At 45.7% G+C, this 14,949-nt stretch overlaps 1 protein-coding gene across 1 annotated transcript in view; it reads right to left on the minus strand.

Moving 5' to 3' along the window:
* Nucleotides 1-6,296: 6,296 nt before the first annotated feature.
* Nucleotides 6,297-14,949, minus strand: part of LOC308301550 (connector enhancer of kinase suppressor of ras 2) — a gene marked incomplete at both ends in the record, with an annotated part of 123,942 nt that continues 115,289 nt past the window's right edge. Inside the window, 8 exons of the mRNA XM_080745570.1 lie at nt 6,297-6,506; nt 7,931-8,217; nt 8,440-8,698; nt 9,151-9,678; nt 10,861-10,961; nt 11,140-11,210; nt 14,374-14,445; nt 14,544-14,617. Coding sequence (XP_080601696.1) covers nt 6,297-6,506; nt 7,931-8,217; nt 8,440-8,698; nt 9,151-9,678; nt 10,861-10,961; nt 11,140-11,210; nt 14,374-14,445; nt 14,544-14,617 — 1,602 coding nt within the window. The remainder of the gene's footprint in view (nt 6,507-7,930; nt 8,218-8,439; nt 8,699-9,150; nt 9,679-10,860; nt 10,962-11,139; nt 11,211-14,373; nt 14,446-14,543; nt 14,618-14,949) is intronic.

The raw sequence follows: 14,949 nt of genomic DNA on the forward strand, positions 1-14,949 counted from the left end.
GCCTACCAAAAGTAGGCTATAGTGCTCATTATGCAGAATGTCCCATTTCACAAGTTCCAAGTTTTCAAATGTCTAAAAAATAGCCGAAAAATATAGCTTTGAAAATAGCCGATCAACAAGTCTAGATACTTGTAGATCGTCTATTTTCAAATGGCCGAAATGTATATAGGGCTGAAGTGGGTTATGTATCCTTTCAATAATGATCAAAATCTACAAAGTACGTTTTTTTTTTTTTTTTTAGTACAATATTTGCCTCTGATGTAATGCAGTAGAAGTTAAAGTACAGAAAATTGGAAACACTCTCAAGTAAAGTAAAAAATAACTCAAAATTGTAGGCCTACTTGTGTACTTTACACCACTGCCTACAATATAGGCCTAATTTAATATACTGTATTGTATTGTAACAAATAGGGTTTTTTTACAGGTTTGTTTGCAGTGCAGCACATGTGTGCATTGACATGCAAGCATGCTTCAATCAATAATGGTCCGGTGTAGTGCTACTGACAGACAGGGAACTTTTCAAGATTTTTACATTTTTTTTAACCTTGCATGAACTCAATTATTTAAATGATTTATTCATCATGAAAGTATGAATTATGCATTATGAACTTATGACCATACCATTTTAGTAACAGTAACAGCACTTAGAGCAGTCCCATTACACTTCCAAAAGACCTAAAAGGACAGTTCAGTGAGCATGCAGACCATAGTAGTAATACATTAAAAAAAATTGACTCACTGTCATTTATTTCCATTCAGTTCACCTTACTTTCAGTTGAGTATATTGTTTTCCATCCATTTCCTTCCTTCTTCTTAACTAACCCTTTGAGTGTATTCATCCATTTAACTCCATTCATCTAATCAATAGCACTAAAGGCCTTTGCAGACAGTGTCCTATTTTTTGCAGAGAAAAAACGGACAGATGATGTCTCCATGACCTCATGCACAACGGGTCCGAATATGCTTGAATTATACTTTGTTGTATGGTCGTGTGCCAAAAATTGCCTATCTACAAGCTCACAATGTATTCAGAGTCTATCCCTCCAAGCTCACAACGCATTGCGATGCAATGTGTTGTGAACTTGTAGATTGATTACTTTGGATGCATGACACCATCACACTAAGGGGAAACATCTAGGTATTATTACACATTTCATTGGGCTTCATAAGAACATGCAGAAAAAAACGCAATATATTTAAGAACACACATGACGTTGAAAAAGACAAAGTGATGATCCACAGGAGAGAGCATCTTCTTGGGACAAAAGCTGAGACTGCGGCGATCAGCGACGTGTCGATGTGTCGATCAGCGGGTTTCTGTACCCAGCATTGACTGGGTTACTGTGTGAGTAAACTCTCCTCCTCTTTCCCGCTCTCTCTCTCGCTGATCGAGCTCTGATGGTTCTGATGGTGTCCCAGACCCGGTGCAGCAAAACAATAATCCTTTCAACAAACAGAAAACACGGAAGCAGAATACAAACACAACATGGCTCATAATGCAGAGGATTTCATTTATTGAAGTTCAAAGTTTAACAACTTAAGTTTACAATCTGGTATTTTATTTTATTTTTTTGTAATATATATATTTATATATATATTCATATATATGAAACCAAAAAAAGGCTACTTTAGGAAGAATAAATGTAATTTTCTTTCATGTTTTTAATATCATCTTTAGTCAGTTTTAATGTACAGAATAACAGTAAGCTAATAGTATCCTTGAAAAAGAGCAATATGTTCCTTTTTTTCTTTTTAATGTCGCAGTGCAACTTACATCTTACACACCTGTGCAATGTACCGTGAGGTGTGACACACCCCTGAAAGAACACACAGTGGTATCTCCCTTTTCGGCCCGTTTCTGCAGTGTGTCTACACACAAACACACACACATTGAAAGTAAAAGTAGAAGAAAAAGTCAAAGTATGGCCTGGTTTATACTTCGTCGTGTGACAGTGTCCGGTTCCAAAGAAATAGCAGGCCTATAAGCTCAGGCGTTGCGTCGAGACGCGTTCTGAGCTTGTAGAACTGCTATTTTTTGGCATGCGACCCTGGTTGTGCGACGGTATAAAATAAGCATAATAAAAGGAGGGTATAATAAACACAGTCTGTGCCAACAAATTATAACTCTCACTCCCGCCTAAATCTACAGTTTTGTCACGTGCTCCGCAGAGCAACGATTGGGGGTGGAAGGGAAGGACGAACATGGACACACAGAGATGAAAACCAGACAAGAGTCTGCAGAATGAAACAAGCATATACCAGCCTTTGGTGGGGTTTTTTTTGTCACTCTTACTTTGATAGGATTTATTTTATATTATATATCATTTTCTTTTTCTTCCATAATTGAGATATATCAGCCTAATTACGAAATCTAAGTGAGAACACCAACATCAGAATAACATTGTTGTTTATATTTTTAGAGGAATTGTAAAAAAATTATATTAACAATCATTAATAGGCCGATATCTCGGATCTTCTTCTATCTTTTTTTTTTTTTTTTTTTGTTCTAGTAAGAGTGACAGAGGGTCAAAAAGGCTGGTGTACACACGCCATTGTACCGGAACATTTATCGACTTAAACCGGTATATGAGAGAGAGAGAGAGAGAGAGAGACTGTGTGTGTGTGTGCGTGCGTGCGTGTGTGTGTGTGTGTGTGTGTGACAGAGAGAGAGTGTGAGAGAGAGAGACAGAGAGAGAGAGAGAGATAGAGAGAGGAATGCTGTTATAGTCAGCCCATGGTTGCCAAAGAGGGCTTTAATTGGGAGGCACAGGAAAAGTGCTTGCATGGTCTGGTTTCTTTGTGGTATTCTCAAGCGTAACCATTAAAAACAAACACGTGGCATATCGGTGGGTGGCGTGTGGTGTCTGACAACACAAGACTGTGACAAGAATGTAAACTAACCTGGAAATTCACTCAAATAACATACAGTCAAACGTGACTAAAATAATACAGTGTGCAGGGTGCACCAGGGAGCTACTCTTGAGTCTCAGACACTGGGGGGCGCTATTGGGTCATTGGCCCAACGCTGGATGCTGCAGATGAAATGATTCATCTTGTCTTTCACAAGGGGCTACAGACTGCTCAGTTAAGACCTCTGTATAGCCACCCAGTGTCGGGCTCACACAAATTGTCCAGAAGCATTATCTAGCTCAGTGTTTCTCAACCACCACTGTGCCTAGGGACCTTTGGTGTGCCCCTGATAAGGGTCAAGTGTGCCCCTTGAAACTGCTTGAAAGCCAGTATTGTATTTATCATTTTAAAAATGATTTAAACTAGTGAAAACAGCCGATCTACAAGCACACAACGCCTGTAGATCTGCTGTTTTCACTACTGTTGTGCGACAGCCTTGTATGATGAAGCGGGGCTTTACTTTGCGAAGAAACGTACAAATTTGAAACTTGGAGATACAAGGTTTCTTCCCGACAGTGACGATATTTACACCCCCGTATTATGTTGGTGTGCCCATGGATTCTTTGGACATAAAAAGTGTGCCCATGCAGAAAAAAGGTTGAGAAACACTGATCTAGCTGTATATACCATCATATTTCAGATTGGGTCGTCCAGAGAGTCAAAAAGCCCCTCGGCTTTGTGTGTCGGACATGTGTTTTTCTCTGTGGACACCAAAACGCATTGCATTCAAAATAAGTTCCGGGGTTCGAATCCTGCCTGCGCGAGTGAGATCAACCACAGAGCGGCGGTCCGTGGAAAAAAACGCCTCTCTGCTACAGTGTGTGTCTTCTCGAAATGCTATTAAACCTATAGTGAGAAAGTCGAGAGCGCCTCGAAGTTTCATGAACATACGAAACGAATAAAAAGGTCATTCTTTCTAACAGTACGTTTGCATGAAACATGCGCTACAGTCTGAAATCTCACACTCATGAGGGGAGGGGAGGGGAGGAGTACAAAATTGGAGAACAAAAGAGAACACAATTGATCCACGATATTACCCTGTCCAATCAAATCCACGGCCATATATATATATGTATATACTGTATATACAAATATACAAATATATACATATGTATATAATTTTCTCATGCAACATCAGGAGAACATCTCAGAACTGAACCAGGGAACCTGTCCAATCTGTCCATCAAGTGCTTGTCGGTTTGTCTCTCGCCTCCTTGTTTTTGTTTTGTTTTTTCAGACTTTTTTCCGGGTGCGATAGGGAGCACCCTGCGTCCACAGCGTGAAGAGGGGGATACTGCAAAAGACCTTGGCATAGAATGCATCTTACTTCAACATCATATCTATGACACACAAAAACGTAAATAGATTTATATATTTCTCCTATGTTTAAATATATCTGTAGACTGTACACAAACTCTTTAGAAAAACGAAAGGAAAAAATAAAACCCCCCGAAAAAGGAAATCATAAAACGGCAAATGCTCCTTTACCTGATATTATTGAAACAGCAATGTGTACGGTATACAGGCCGATGAGTTGGACACCCTGTGATGCAGCCAAGATGAGATAATAGAGATATAGAAAGTGCATTCTTTTGTGGCGAGTGACTCCGTTTGATAGAACCCCCTAGCTCTTGCATTCGCTGCTTTTTAGAAAGAAATGAAACAAAAATAGAAATATTTTTTGATATTTTCGTCTTGCACCCGCGCGAGTACAGTACCTATTATATACTGTAAAGTACACACACTCTGCGGTTCCTCCGCTACCTCTATAAGCATAATCACAGTGGTAGTGGAAACGCAAACATATACATCGGTATACACAGCAGTATACAAATATACACAAGTCTCTGACGACTAGAGAGAGACATAGAGAAAGAGAGAGAGAGAGAGGGAGAGAGAGAGAGAGAAGAAGAAGAAGAAGAAGAATTGGTAGGTCATAGACAGAACGCAAAAGACTTGCGCAAAGACAATTAGAGAGAGAAGATGGATAGAAAACGGGCGAGAGGAAAAGAAAGCGAGGAAGAAAAAAGAGACAGAGAGAGAGTGAGAGAGGAAGATGCAAGAACAGAAACAAAGGAATAAAATCTCTGTAAATTGCACATCGCTATCAGAGTGGGATCCATCTCTGCAGAGAGAAGAATCGATCAGTTTTTTTAGTTTTTGTCCTTGTGTTTTTTAAACTTCATCGACGAGACACAGTTCACAGTTTCGATTCGGCCGGCTGGCTGGCTGGCTGGCTGGCCGGCTGGCTGATGTCCAAGCCGGCGGGACGGACTCATGGCGCGAGGGGGGGGTCTTCCAACAGTTCCAGAAGTAACAGCAGCATCGATGGCTACGAGTGCCAGTGTGACAGTGAAATCCTCAGTGTTCGGTTCATCAGGGAGGGTGACAAGTGTGACCAAGTACATTTGTGACCCTCTCTGGGTTAAGTCAAAAAAGTCACTTCATCTTTAAGTCACTCCCCTGCGCTGTCCCTCATGAAAACCCGGGGGCCTGGAGTAACAGTAAGGGTCCCTACAACTTAAACAGGATATGCAGTGAGAGAGAGAGAGAGAGAGAGAGAGAGAGAGAGAGAGAGAGAAGGGGACAGGGGGAGAATTGGTGGCTCTGGGTGCAAAGATCATCAGTACAAAAGGTACAGTGTTGTGGTGAAAAGGTTTCTCCTCTGTATTGCTGCTACATTTACTCCCCCTGCCCCCCCGGAAATCAACCGTGAAATAGCAAAACCAAGAGAAATACAAAGGAACCGACATGTCAAAAAGTCTCAGTTTGTTTTCGTTTTTTCCCAAGTTTGCTTGACAAGCGTGTTGTTGAGTTTATGCTGAGTTTGTTTTAGTTTTTTAGTTTTTTTTCCATAGACAAAGGAGGATTAATGCTTTCTGTTCAGGCATGCAGTAGGCACCCTGCGGGGGTCCTCGGGATTATCAAAAGTTCGTACACACGCACGCCTCTTCACTGCTGCCTCTGTGATATTTACACATCTTACAGTGAGTGAGGGTGTTTCTACGCCGGCGCGTGTGTGTGTGTGTGTGTGTGTGTGTGTGTGTGTGTGTGTGTGTGTGTGTGTGTGTGTGTGTGTGTGTGTGTGTGTGTGTGTGTGTGTGTGTGAGAGAGAGAGTGTGAGTGTGAGCGTGTGCGTGTGCGTGTGTGTGTGTGTGCGTGCGCGCGTGTGTGTGTGTGTGTGCGCGTGCGTGTATCAGTTATATATCTATGTGCCTATGTGTGTGTGTGCACGTGTGAGCATGAGTGTGTCTGATCCTGCATGATTATACACTGTATGTGCGTGTGTGCGTGTGCGTGTGTGTGTGTGTGTGTGTGTGTGTGTGTGTGTGTGTGTGTGTGTGTGTGTGCTACTGGTGCGTTGCATTCCCAGCCCTCCTCCTCACTCAGACGTGTGTCTCTATGAAGGAGTGTGTGTGTGTCATGAGCGGCACGGCCAGCGGCGACAGGTCGTCCTGCCCGTTGGTGCCGGGGCTGAGCTGGCAGATGTCGGAAAAGAGGTCGGCGTGCCACTGCTTCCACTCCCGGAAGCTCTGGGAGCACAGGCCTGGGTCCTCCAGCAGCGCACAGATGGCCTCCAGCTCAGACTCTTTGGCCTGGCGGCGGGGAGAAGAGAAAAATGATAAAGAGAATTCTATAATGTGTTTCTATTTGTATGTTGATGAAGTTGATGATTTATATCAGTGTTTCTCAAACTCCCCTTAACTCTGACAGTGTACACATGGAACCAAATGAACCTGTTAGGGTTCATTTGGTTCCATTTGTACACTGTCAGAGTTACAGACTTGTATGAGTCGATTTAGAACCCCTTGAGGGCCTAAAGGAACCCACAGAGTCCCTGGAATCCACTTTGAGAACCACTGATTTATATGTTGAGAGCTACATAAACCTAAAATATAGTCCAAAACCTTCATTGTGCATGTGGCCATTGCGTGACAGGTATTTACCATGTGTGTGTGTGTGTGTGTGTGTGTGTGTGTGTGTGTGTGTGTGTGTGTGTGTGTGTGTGTGTGTGTGTGTGTGTGTGTGTGATAGATCCGGCAGGAAGCCCTAATCTAGTGAAAATAGCCTGCAAGCTCAAAACGCGGTGCGATGTGAGCTAGTTAAGTCCCACGGAGACGTAAAATGTCTCTTTTGGGTCTAAATAAAGAGGCCGCGACCCTGCAAAATAATCATATTTTAAATTAGGAACGCCCCACCCTGACAAACACTTGGAATCGTGGGCATTGTATTTTTTATTTTGACTCGGTTCCACAGAAAATTATTGTGAAAATAGCTTGTTGATCGGCTATCTGTTTGCCTTTCTTATGTAATATTTGCCAATTTGGCCAATTGTGCAGAGACCCTGTACAACACCTACTGTATACTGTATGTTGGTTTGTTTACTGTTGAGTGAGAAAACAATGCTGCACATTAAGCCAATCGTCTGGAGACCTCCCAAAAGTATTTGGGGACCCCTCTGTGGGTCCCTACCCCCGGTTTGGGAACCACTGCTCTAGTTCACAAAGTAGGGGGTTGAAACCCCCAGAGTGGACACCAGGGGGTGCCAGGGGAGCCATTTGGAAAGGAGAAGAAAATTGGGAGAAAAAAAAAGAAAGAAGAAATTTCAATTCAAATGCATTGCATAACATTATTGTATCAGAAAACACTACATATCCCATGACGAAATGCGTCCGCCAGCAAAATTCTCCATAGGCTCCGGTTCTATGCTGATGCAAACAAAGGCTTTATCTTTATCTCGGAACGGTTTGAAGGCCGAGAGACCTTCAACCTGCCTTTTTCAAAAGGCCTTTTTTTAAAGTGAAATATCCCTTAAGCTTAAGGGGAGACCTTGAAATGTGAAAGTTTGAGAAACACAGTTCTAAGGAACCCCTGAAGAACCAGTAAATATTTTGTGAGTGTGTGTGCATGTGTGTGCGTGTGTTCGTGTGTGCGTGTGCGTGCGCGTGCGTGTGCGTGTGTGTGTGTGTGTGTGTGTGAAGGCATTTAGAGGTACAGGTAGTATAATATGTGCAGTTACCTTCAGGGTGCTGCGGAGGGCTCGGACCCGGTGCAGCCTGTCGTTGAGCAGGGGGTCCCTGGCTCTGTGGGTGAAGCAGCGTCGGAGCTCCATTCTGCTGCAGGGCCGGGGGTCCCCCAGGGCCGTGACGTTGGCCTGCTCCAGGGCCCGGTAAAGCTGCTCCAGGCCGTCCGGTGGGTCCGCCGCCTCCCGGCCCCCACCCTCCGACACTCGCCGCTCGCGGCCCTCGGAGACCCGCCTCTCACGCGGCTGCGGGCCCTCAGACACTCCTCGCATCTCCCGCAGGTCTGAGAAAGAGACGCGAGGGGGGGAGGACAGTGGCGTCAGTTCAGCAAAAGCTACAGGGGAAAAAAATAAAATGTACTTCTTAAAATAAATTCATTCGTTGTTAAGGTATGACAACATGACTGGCGTCTTGCACACGCGCCACTGCTACTGTAAGTGCGATTAAAAAGCCAGCCCTAATTTGTAGGTGTGTGTGTCTGCATGGTGTATGTTCTGTTCCTCACCATCGTCCTCGGCCTCCAGGATATCCGGACAGTGTCCCTCTGCCTCCTCATCCTCGCTCCTCTCCTCCATGCGGGCGGGGGTCTGCAGCAGCTTGCCCGGCCTCTGGGGGTCCCTGTTCCTGGGCAGACTCTGGCTGCGCTGCTTGTGGGAGCGCCGGTGCGTGTGGTAGTGCGTGTGCGGCCCCCGCTCCAGCGGGAAGGGCCCGTCCCGCTCCCGGTCCCTCTCTGCGGCGTGGTGCCGCCGCACGGGCAGCGTGGCCTGCAAGTCAGGGAGGTTGACAGTTAGTCTAAAGTCGATTCATTGCCGTTTAAGAATTATTCGATTAAATGAAACAATGATTGATTATTGATTTTTAATGCCTGTCATGTTTCTTCATTGTTTCTTGTATCTTGTATTTGGACCTGAGTTTGCTAATGAAGATTGAATAGAATAATATAGAATTATAATTAATCGTTTTAGTTTATTATTTTAATTATTTTAGAAGAAAATGAAGTGTGTGCGTGTGTTTGTATGTCCAGCTGAAGCTTGTTGACGCTTGTTAATGTTATATACATCAAGGCAATTATGTTTCTGCACTCATTTTTGGGATTTGGACAAGAATTTTCCTTTTGATCCTAAAATAAAAGCCAGCTTATCAATGAATCGATTAACCGATCTATACGTTTATCAACTTTCCATGAATGAATCAATGGACGACTTGCATTCCCTACCTGCCGGCGCCTCTCCGGGGACATGGCCGGCCTGCCCAGCCCCCCGTACAGGCCCGCGTCCCCCGCCATGCCCCCGTAGCCTCCCACCTCCAGGTCCCCGGGCCCCGTCTGCAGGAAGTGGAGCCCGGCGCTGGTCAGCGGTGTCTCGATGAGGTCCTGCCAGGAGCGGCGCTCGCGGTGCGTGGAGCGGCAGCCCGAGGAGTGGGTGCTGGTGCTGCCCACCGTGCCCGTGCCCATGCCCTGCATGCCGGGGTCCTCCGCCGAGGAGTGGGAGTGGGTGGACTCGCTGGAGAAGTGGCGCCCGTGCTTGGGCTCCGGGAAGGGGCTAGAGGAGTTGACCTGGGGGGGGAGAGGAGGAAGAGGGAGGAGAGGGGAGGTGGAGGAGACCATCTGCGGCGGGACCGGGGAGGTGGAGGCGCTCATGGAGGAGGGCGGGGGCGGGAGGGGGAGGGGGGAGGGGGTGGAGCGCATCAGGCTCATGGAGCTGGCCGAGCGGGGCAGCGGGTCGTAGGCGTTTAGGAGGTGCGCCTGGCATGGCCCAGCATGCAGGGCAAGGAGGATGAGGAGGTGGTGCAGGGAGGAGGGAGGGGTCGGAGCGGAGAGGATTAAGGAAAGGCAAGACGGAGGTGAGGCAGGCCAGTGTCAGAGGGAGGAGGGCGGAGAAGTGAAGAGGTATACAGGCGTAAAGAAGAGTAGAAATGTGGAAAAAGGAGTATAGAATAGTATAGAGAAGGGTATCGTGCAATAAAAGAGAATATAGAGGAGTATGGAGAAGTATAGAGGAGTAAAGAGAAGTATAGAAGAGTATATAGGGGTAAAGCAGAGTATAGAGGGACCAGAGGACAAGATAGAGAAAGCAGTGAGATGGCTGAGATGATAATGACATCCAGCAGTGACTGACATGACATGACTGAGATGGTAGAGCCGCCTGTCCCATGGTCTCAAAGGTGTCTAGTCCCATTCCACCCATCCATTCATATATCCATACTGTATATCCATATACATGTACCATATACCGTACATATCTCAAGCTCCTTCAGGGTACTGCACATTTGTAAGGACCTCAGTCATTGCAGAAAACACAGCTGTCATAGGCTACTGTATTTACTCAATATCTATTATATTCCATTCATATCTATCTATCAATATAGTACGCCAGCGCTATTTGGAATACTTGAATACTGACACAATGCCATATACTGTATTCACACAATATTCAAAAGGGAGCATGTTCTGTGTCAGTGGTTCCCAATGTGGATCCCAGGGATTCTGTGGGTTCATTTATGGGGGGCTAAATTGACCCATACAGGTCTGTAACTCTGACAGGATCCATTTGGTTCATTTGTATCCTGTCAGAGTTAAGGGAAGACCTTGAAATGTAAAAGTTTGAGAAACACTGTCCTGTGTATTGTGAATAAGGGGCCTGTGCTTGTGAAAAGCCTGGCTCAGTGCTGCCACTTAGAGACTGACGACGGTGGTGTGACTGAGACTATGTAAGCTGGCAGTGTGCTAGCGTAGCATAGCGTTGGCTGCTAATAGAGCCAGTGTCTCACTCAAGATGTATTATTCATGCTGAGAGCTGTGCTCTCCGCACTTCTGAAAACCGTGAGGCTTTTAAAATAAAATATTCTATTAGATTGAAACACCGCAAAGAAGTTGCAAGGACGTGGAGTGTGCGTGTGCATGTGTGTGTGTGTTCTGTGTACTCACTGATGGTGTGCGGTGGTAGGTGTCGCACAGCGAGGACGGTACTTCCTGTTTGAGTGTCATGGAGCCGTCTACCTCGTCCTGATCACTCTCACTCCAATAGTCTGATCACATGCACGTGCACACACACACACACACACACACACACACACACACACACACACACACACACACACACACACACACACACACACACACACACACACACACACACACACACAATTAGTAAGCCATGAACAGAAAGGTGCTGTTTGTTTGTTAGTTTGTTTGTCACCATCTCACCTTCATCGGGGCGTGGCACTTTGTCATCAGGAGTGTAACCAATAGCAGCCAATCCCAACCTGTTCATCCACCTATAGAAACACAGAAACAATGGAGGAGAGGAGAGGAGCGGAGTTAGGTAAAATAAAGCAGACAAATAAAGCACCGCCACACTAAATCCTCCACATTTGTGTCTTTTAATAAGCCGTCCTCGCGGTCTTCCTGTCACACAACGCAGGTGCACGCACGCACACAAACGCGCACGCTGGCGAGGGGGGGAAGGACTGGAGACAATTAGAGAGATGGATGGAGTAAAGAGAGAGCTGACAATCGTCTGTTTGCTCCATTCTGTCAGAATCTCACACTGCTCTCTCTCTCTCTCTCTCTCGTCTCTCTCTCTCTCTCTCTCTCTCTCTCTCTCTCTCTCTCTCTCTCTCTCTCTCTCTCTCTCTCTCTCTCTCCCCCCCCTCTCTCTCTCTCTCTTTTATACCTAGTCTATTTTATACCTAGCCTATTTTATACCTAGGCTATTTTATACCTAGCGCATTGTGAGCTTGTAGATCTGCTATCAATATATTTTGATGCCAATACTTTCGTACGTTTACTCGAGCACATTTTGAATTCCGAACCTTTACTTGTTTATATATTGCAGTATTTGATACTTTTACACTTTTATTAAAAAATGTGAGAACTTTTTCCACCACTGCCCTCCCTCCCCCCGTCTCTATTTCCCCCACTATCTGTCTCTCCCTCTCTCATTCTCTCCCTCCATTTCTATTCCTTCCATCGTGTCTCCTTCAGACATCCATCCTCCTTCTCCTCTCTGTGTTCTGGCTGTTCTCTGCGTCCCCGTGCCTCTCCCTGCATCGCAGACTGCTGGTAATGAGGTCGCCCGGCTAAGAATAGACGGCGTAGCCTGAAGGAACAGGTGTCACATCCAGGAAGTGCGTCTTCGCAGGAAGCCGACTTTCGTCATCGGCTTCCCAGGATTCCCCCCCAATTAAAACGCAGGCGGCGAGAGGAGAGGGGAGCGGGTCCAGATGTCTTACAGAGAGCTGGCTTTACTGTACACCACCTGCTTGTCAACAACACGTTAGTGGTGTCAGTGCAAGAGCTAGGAATGTTACATAGAGCAGTGGTTTTCATGTCAAGGACCTTCAAATTTACACTCATTAGACCCATTTAGACTCATTAGACCCCCCCCCCCCCCCCCCCTTTTTGAAAAGATATGCCCCGTAAGAGAAGTTGTTTACGGCTAGATGCTTCTTTTCACCTGACAGGGGGTTTCCCCGGCTGGACCTGGACGTAGCGTGTCCAGGTCCATCAGGCACCCCGGCAGGCCAGGGGGAGGCAGTATAGAGACCACGATTACTACATGTTTTCTTTAGGGTACCTACCCTAGGGGACACGGGGAGAACATGCAAACTCCACACAGAAAGGCCCTTTTGCCAACCCCACCTAGGGTATGGGCACTGATGACGTGGAGGAGGGAACACGCCCCCAGTGCAGTGCCCACAGCGTCCACAGCGGGAATCGAACCCAGGACCTTCTAGGCTAGCTGTGAGGCGACAGCACTACCGTACCGACTGCACCACCGTGCCCCTTTAATGGCTCTCTGGGACCCCAATTGAAAAGATAGGCCACAGACCCCAATAAGAGAAGATGTTTTAATTTCGGTCATTTTAATTTCAAGGACACCCAGTTTTACATGCATTGCATTACATGTAAATTACAGACCCATAAGGATCCATTTGGTTCCCAACTATCTATCATTTAGCTGGGGACCCCCTGGAACTCCCTCAAGGACCCCTGGGGGTCCCCGGACTCCACTTTGAGAACCATTGACTTTTGTTTAAGACGGACGTCAGGTTGGAGGTTTTCCTGGTTAAACTCCTTTCTTTGAAGCAGTTTGAACCCAGCGTTCCCATGTATTCATTTTTTGCCACGTCATTAGGCAAAAATTTAAACACCCAAATGTTCTGGAAAAATAGTAGATATACAATCTTGAACATCTTCTATTTTGAATTTCTTTTAAAAAAAAGTTTAGAATTCTTTTAACACTTCTCTTCTGGTGGTTCCTGGTACAAAACCTTTCCAGATGGGAGTCTCAAAACCCAACACCAAAAAATATTTCCGTGTCTCCGGACAACATCAATGCTGATTGGCTGTCAGGACACGATGAGTGGAGTCGGGGGGAGGCGGAGGTCACTTCACTTGGATTTTTCCAACTGGGGGGGCGAAGATAGATACCGAGGCGACCGGTCGCGTCGTTCGTGGCGCCCTGTTCGCGTCATTCACGCTTGCCACCATCATGGACAAAAACATGACACCGTCATGATTCAAGATGTAAATTGTAGGAAATCATTGTGATTAACAAATTAAATGTGTTTTTGCCATTGAACATTGGAAGATTATGAATTTACCTTTTACAGAGTGAAAAGCATGAACCAAATGGACCTGTATAAAGGTCTTTGCAAATAAAACGTCTGAGAACCACCCCATGTCTATTATGCGTTATTGAAAATGACAATAGGCCTATTTATCTCTCAATTTTCTTCAAAGATAGATATAAATAGCTACTGTCTAGTGAATATCTAGCCTATAACCCCCCAAAAGATACATGCACCTAATTGCTTTAAAATTGCAATATCTATCTCTATATTGTTTCAAAGACAGAAATAGGTGGCAAGCGGCATTCACGCCGCGCCTGGGCGCACATCGTCTCGTCTTTGCATTCACTTTGTATGTAATCGCGCCGTTCAAAATACCCAAGTTTGAACGCACCATTAAGAGACACTTGTGCCTGTGATGTGTCAATGTCAAAGCTAGCCTGGTAATGACTTTCCCCTTTTAACAGTACATGGCAGTTGAGGAGAGCTGAGGATAATTACAGCTCATCAGCAACAACAGGGGACACCACACTCACATGCACGCACACACACAACAGTTTAGACCTTGAACCACATACTGCCAGGTCCACACGCGCGCAGTCCGCGCACACAGCTGGATCTCGGACCAGAGAGACTTCACATTCATGCATTATGCATGAGGTTCTGTGTGTTGGTGGGTTGTTGCACTGTGTAAACTTGGTTTACTCAACTGAAATATTCATCAACATACACATGACGTCCTTGACTAATGCGCACACATACAAACAGGTTCACATAAACACACATAAACACACATGCACACACGCGCACACACTCACATGCGTGCGTGGCTGCGCGCACACACACACACACACACTGCACTCACCGGTTCATCTCCTCGAGACAATCCGTGGCGAAGAAAAAGCTCTTGATTTTGGGGTGACAGGCTTTGAAGGCACTGCAATGAATCAGAGAGACGAGACTCATTAGTGTATGTGTGTGTGTGCGTTCGTGCATGTGTGTGTGCGTGTGAGTGACATGGTCAGGGACACTCACAATTTTCTCCTGCACTCGATGGCTCTGTCTATCCTGAACTCTGGAAGACTGATGAAGCCCTCTGCCTTCTCATCCTACAGACAGACAGACAGACAGAAAGATATACAGACAGACAGACAGACAGACAGACAGACAGACAGACAGACAGACAGACAGACAGACAGACAGACAGACAGACAGACAGACAGAGTTAGTCACAAACAATAGACGCCACTGACTGCACTATTCCATTATGCATATTACCACCAGAGTATTCAGAATTAAATAATAATCATTGTTAGATCATGTATTTATAATTATGTTGACTTGACACAATCAGTACAAGAGTGTGTGTGTGTGTGTGTGTGTGTGTGTGTGTGTGTGTGTGTGTGTGTGTGTGTGTGTGTGTGTGTGTGCGCGTGCGTGC

The sequence above is a fragment of the Nannobrachium achirus genome (genome assembly GCF_963921795.1).
Source record: "Nannobrachium achirus genome assembly, chromosome: 17".
NCBI classification, from domain to species: Eukaryota; Metazoa; Chordata; class Actinopteri; order Myctophiformes; family Myctophidae; genus Nannobrachium; species Nannobrachium achirus.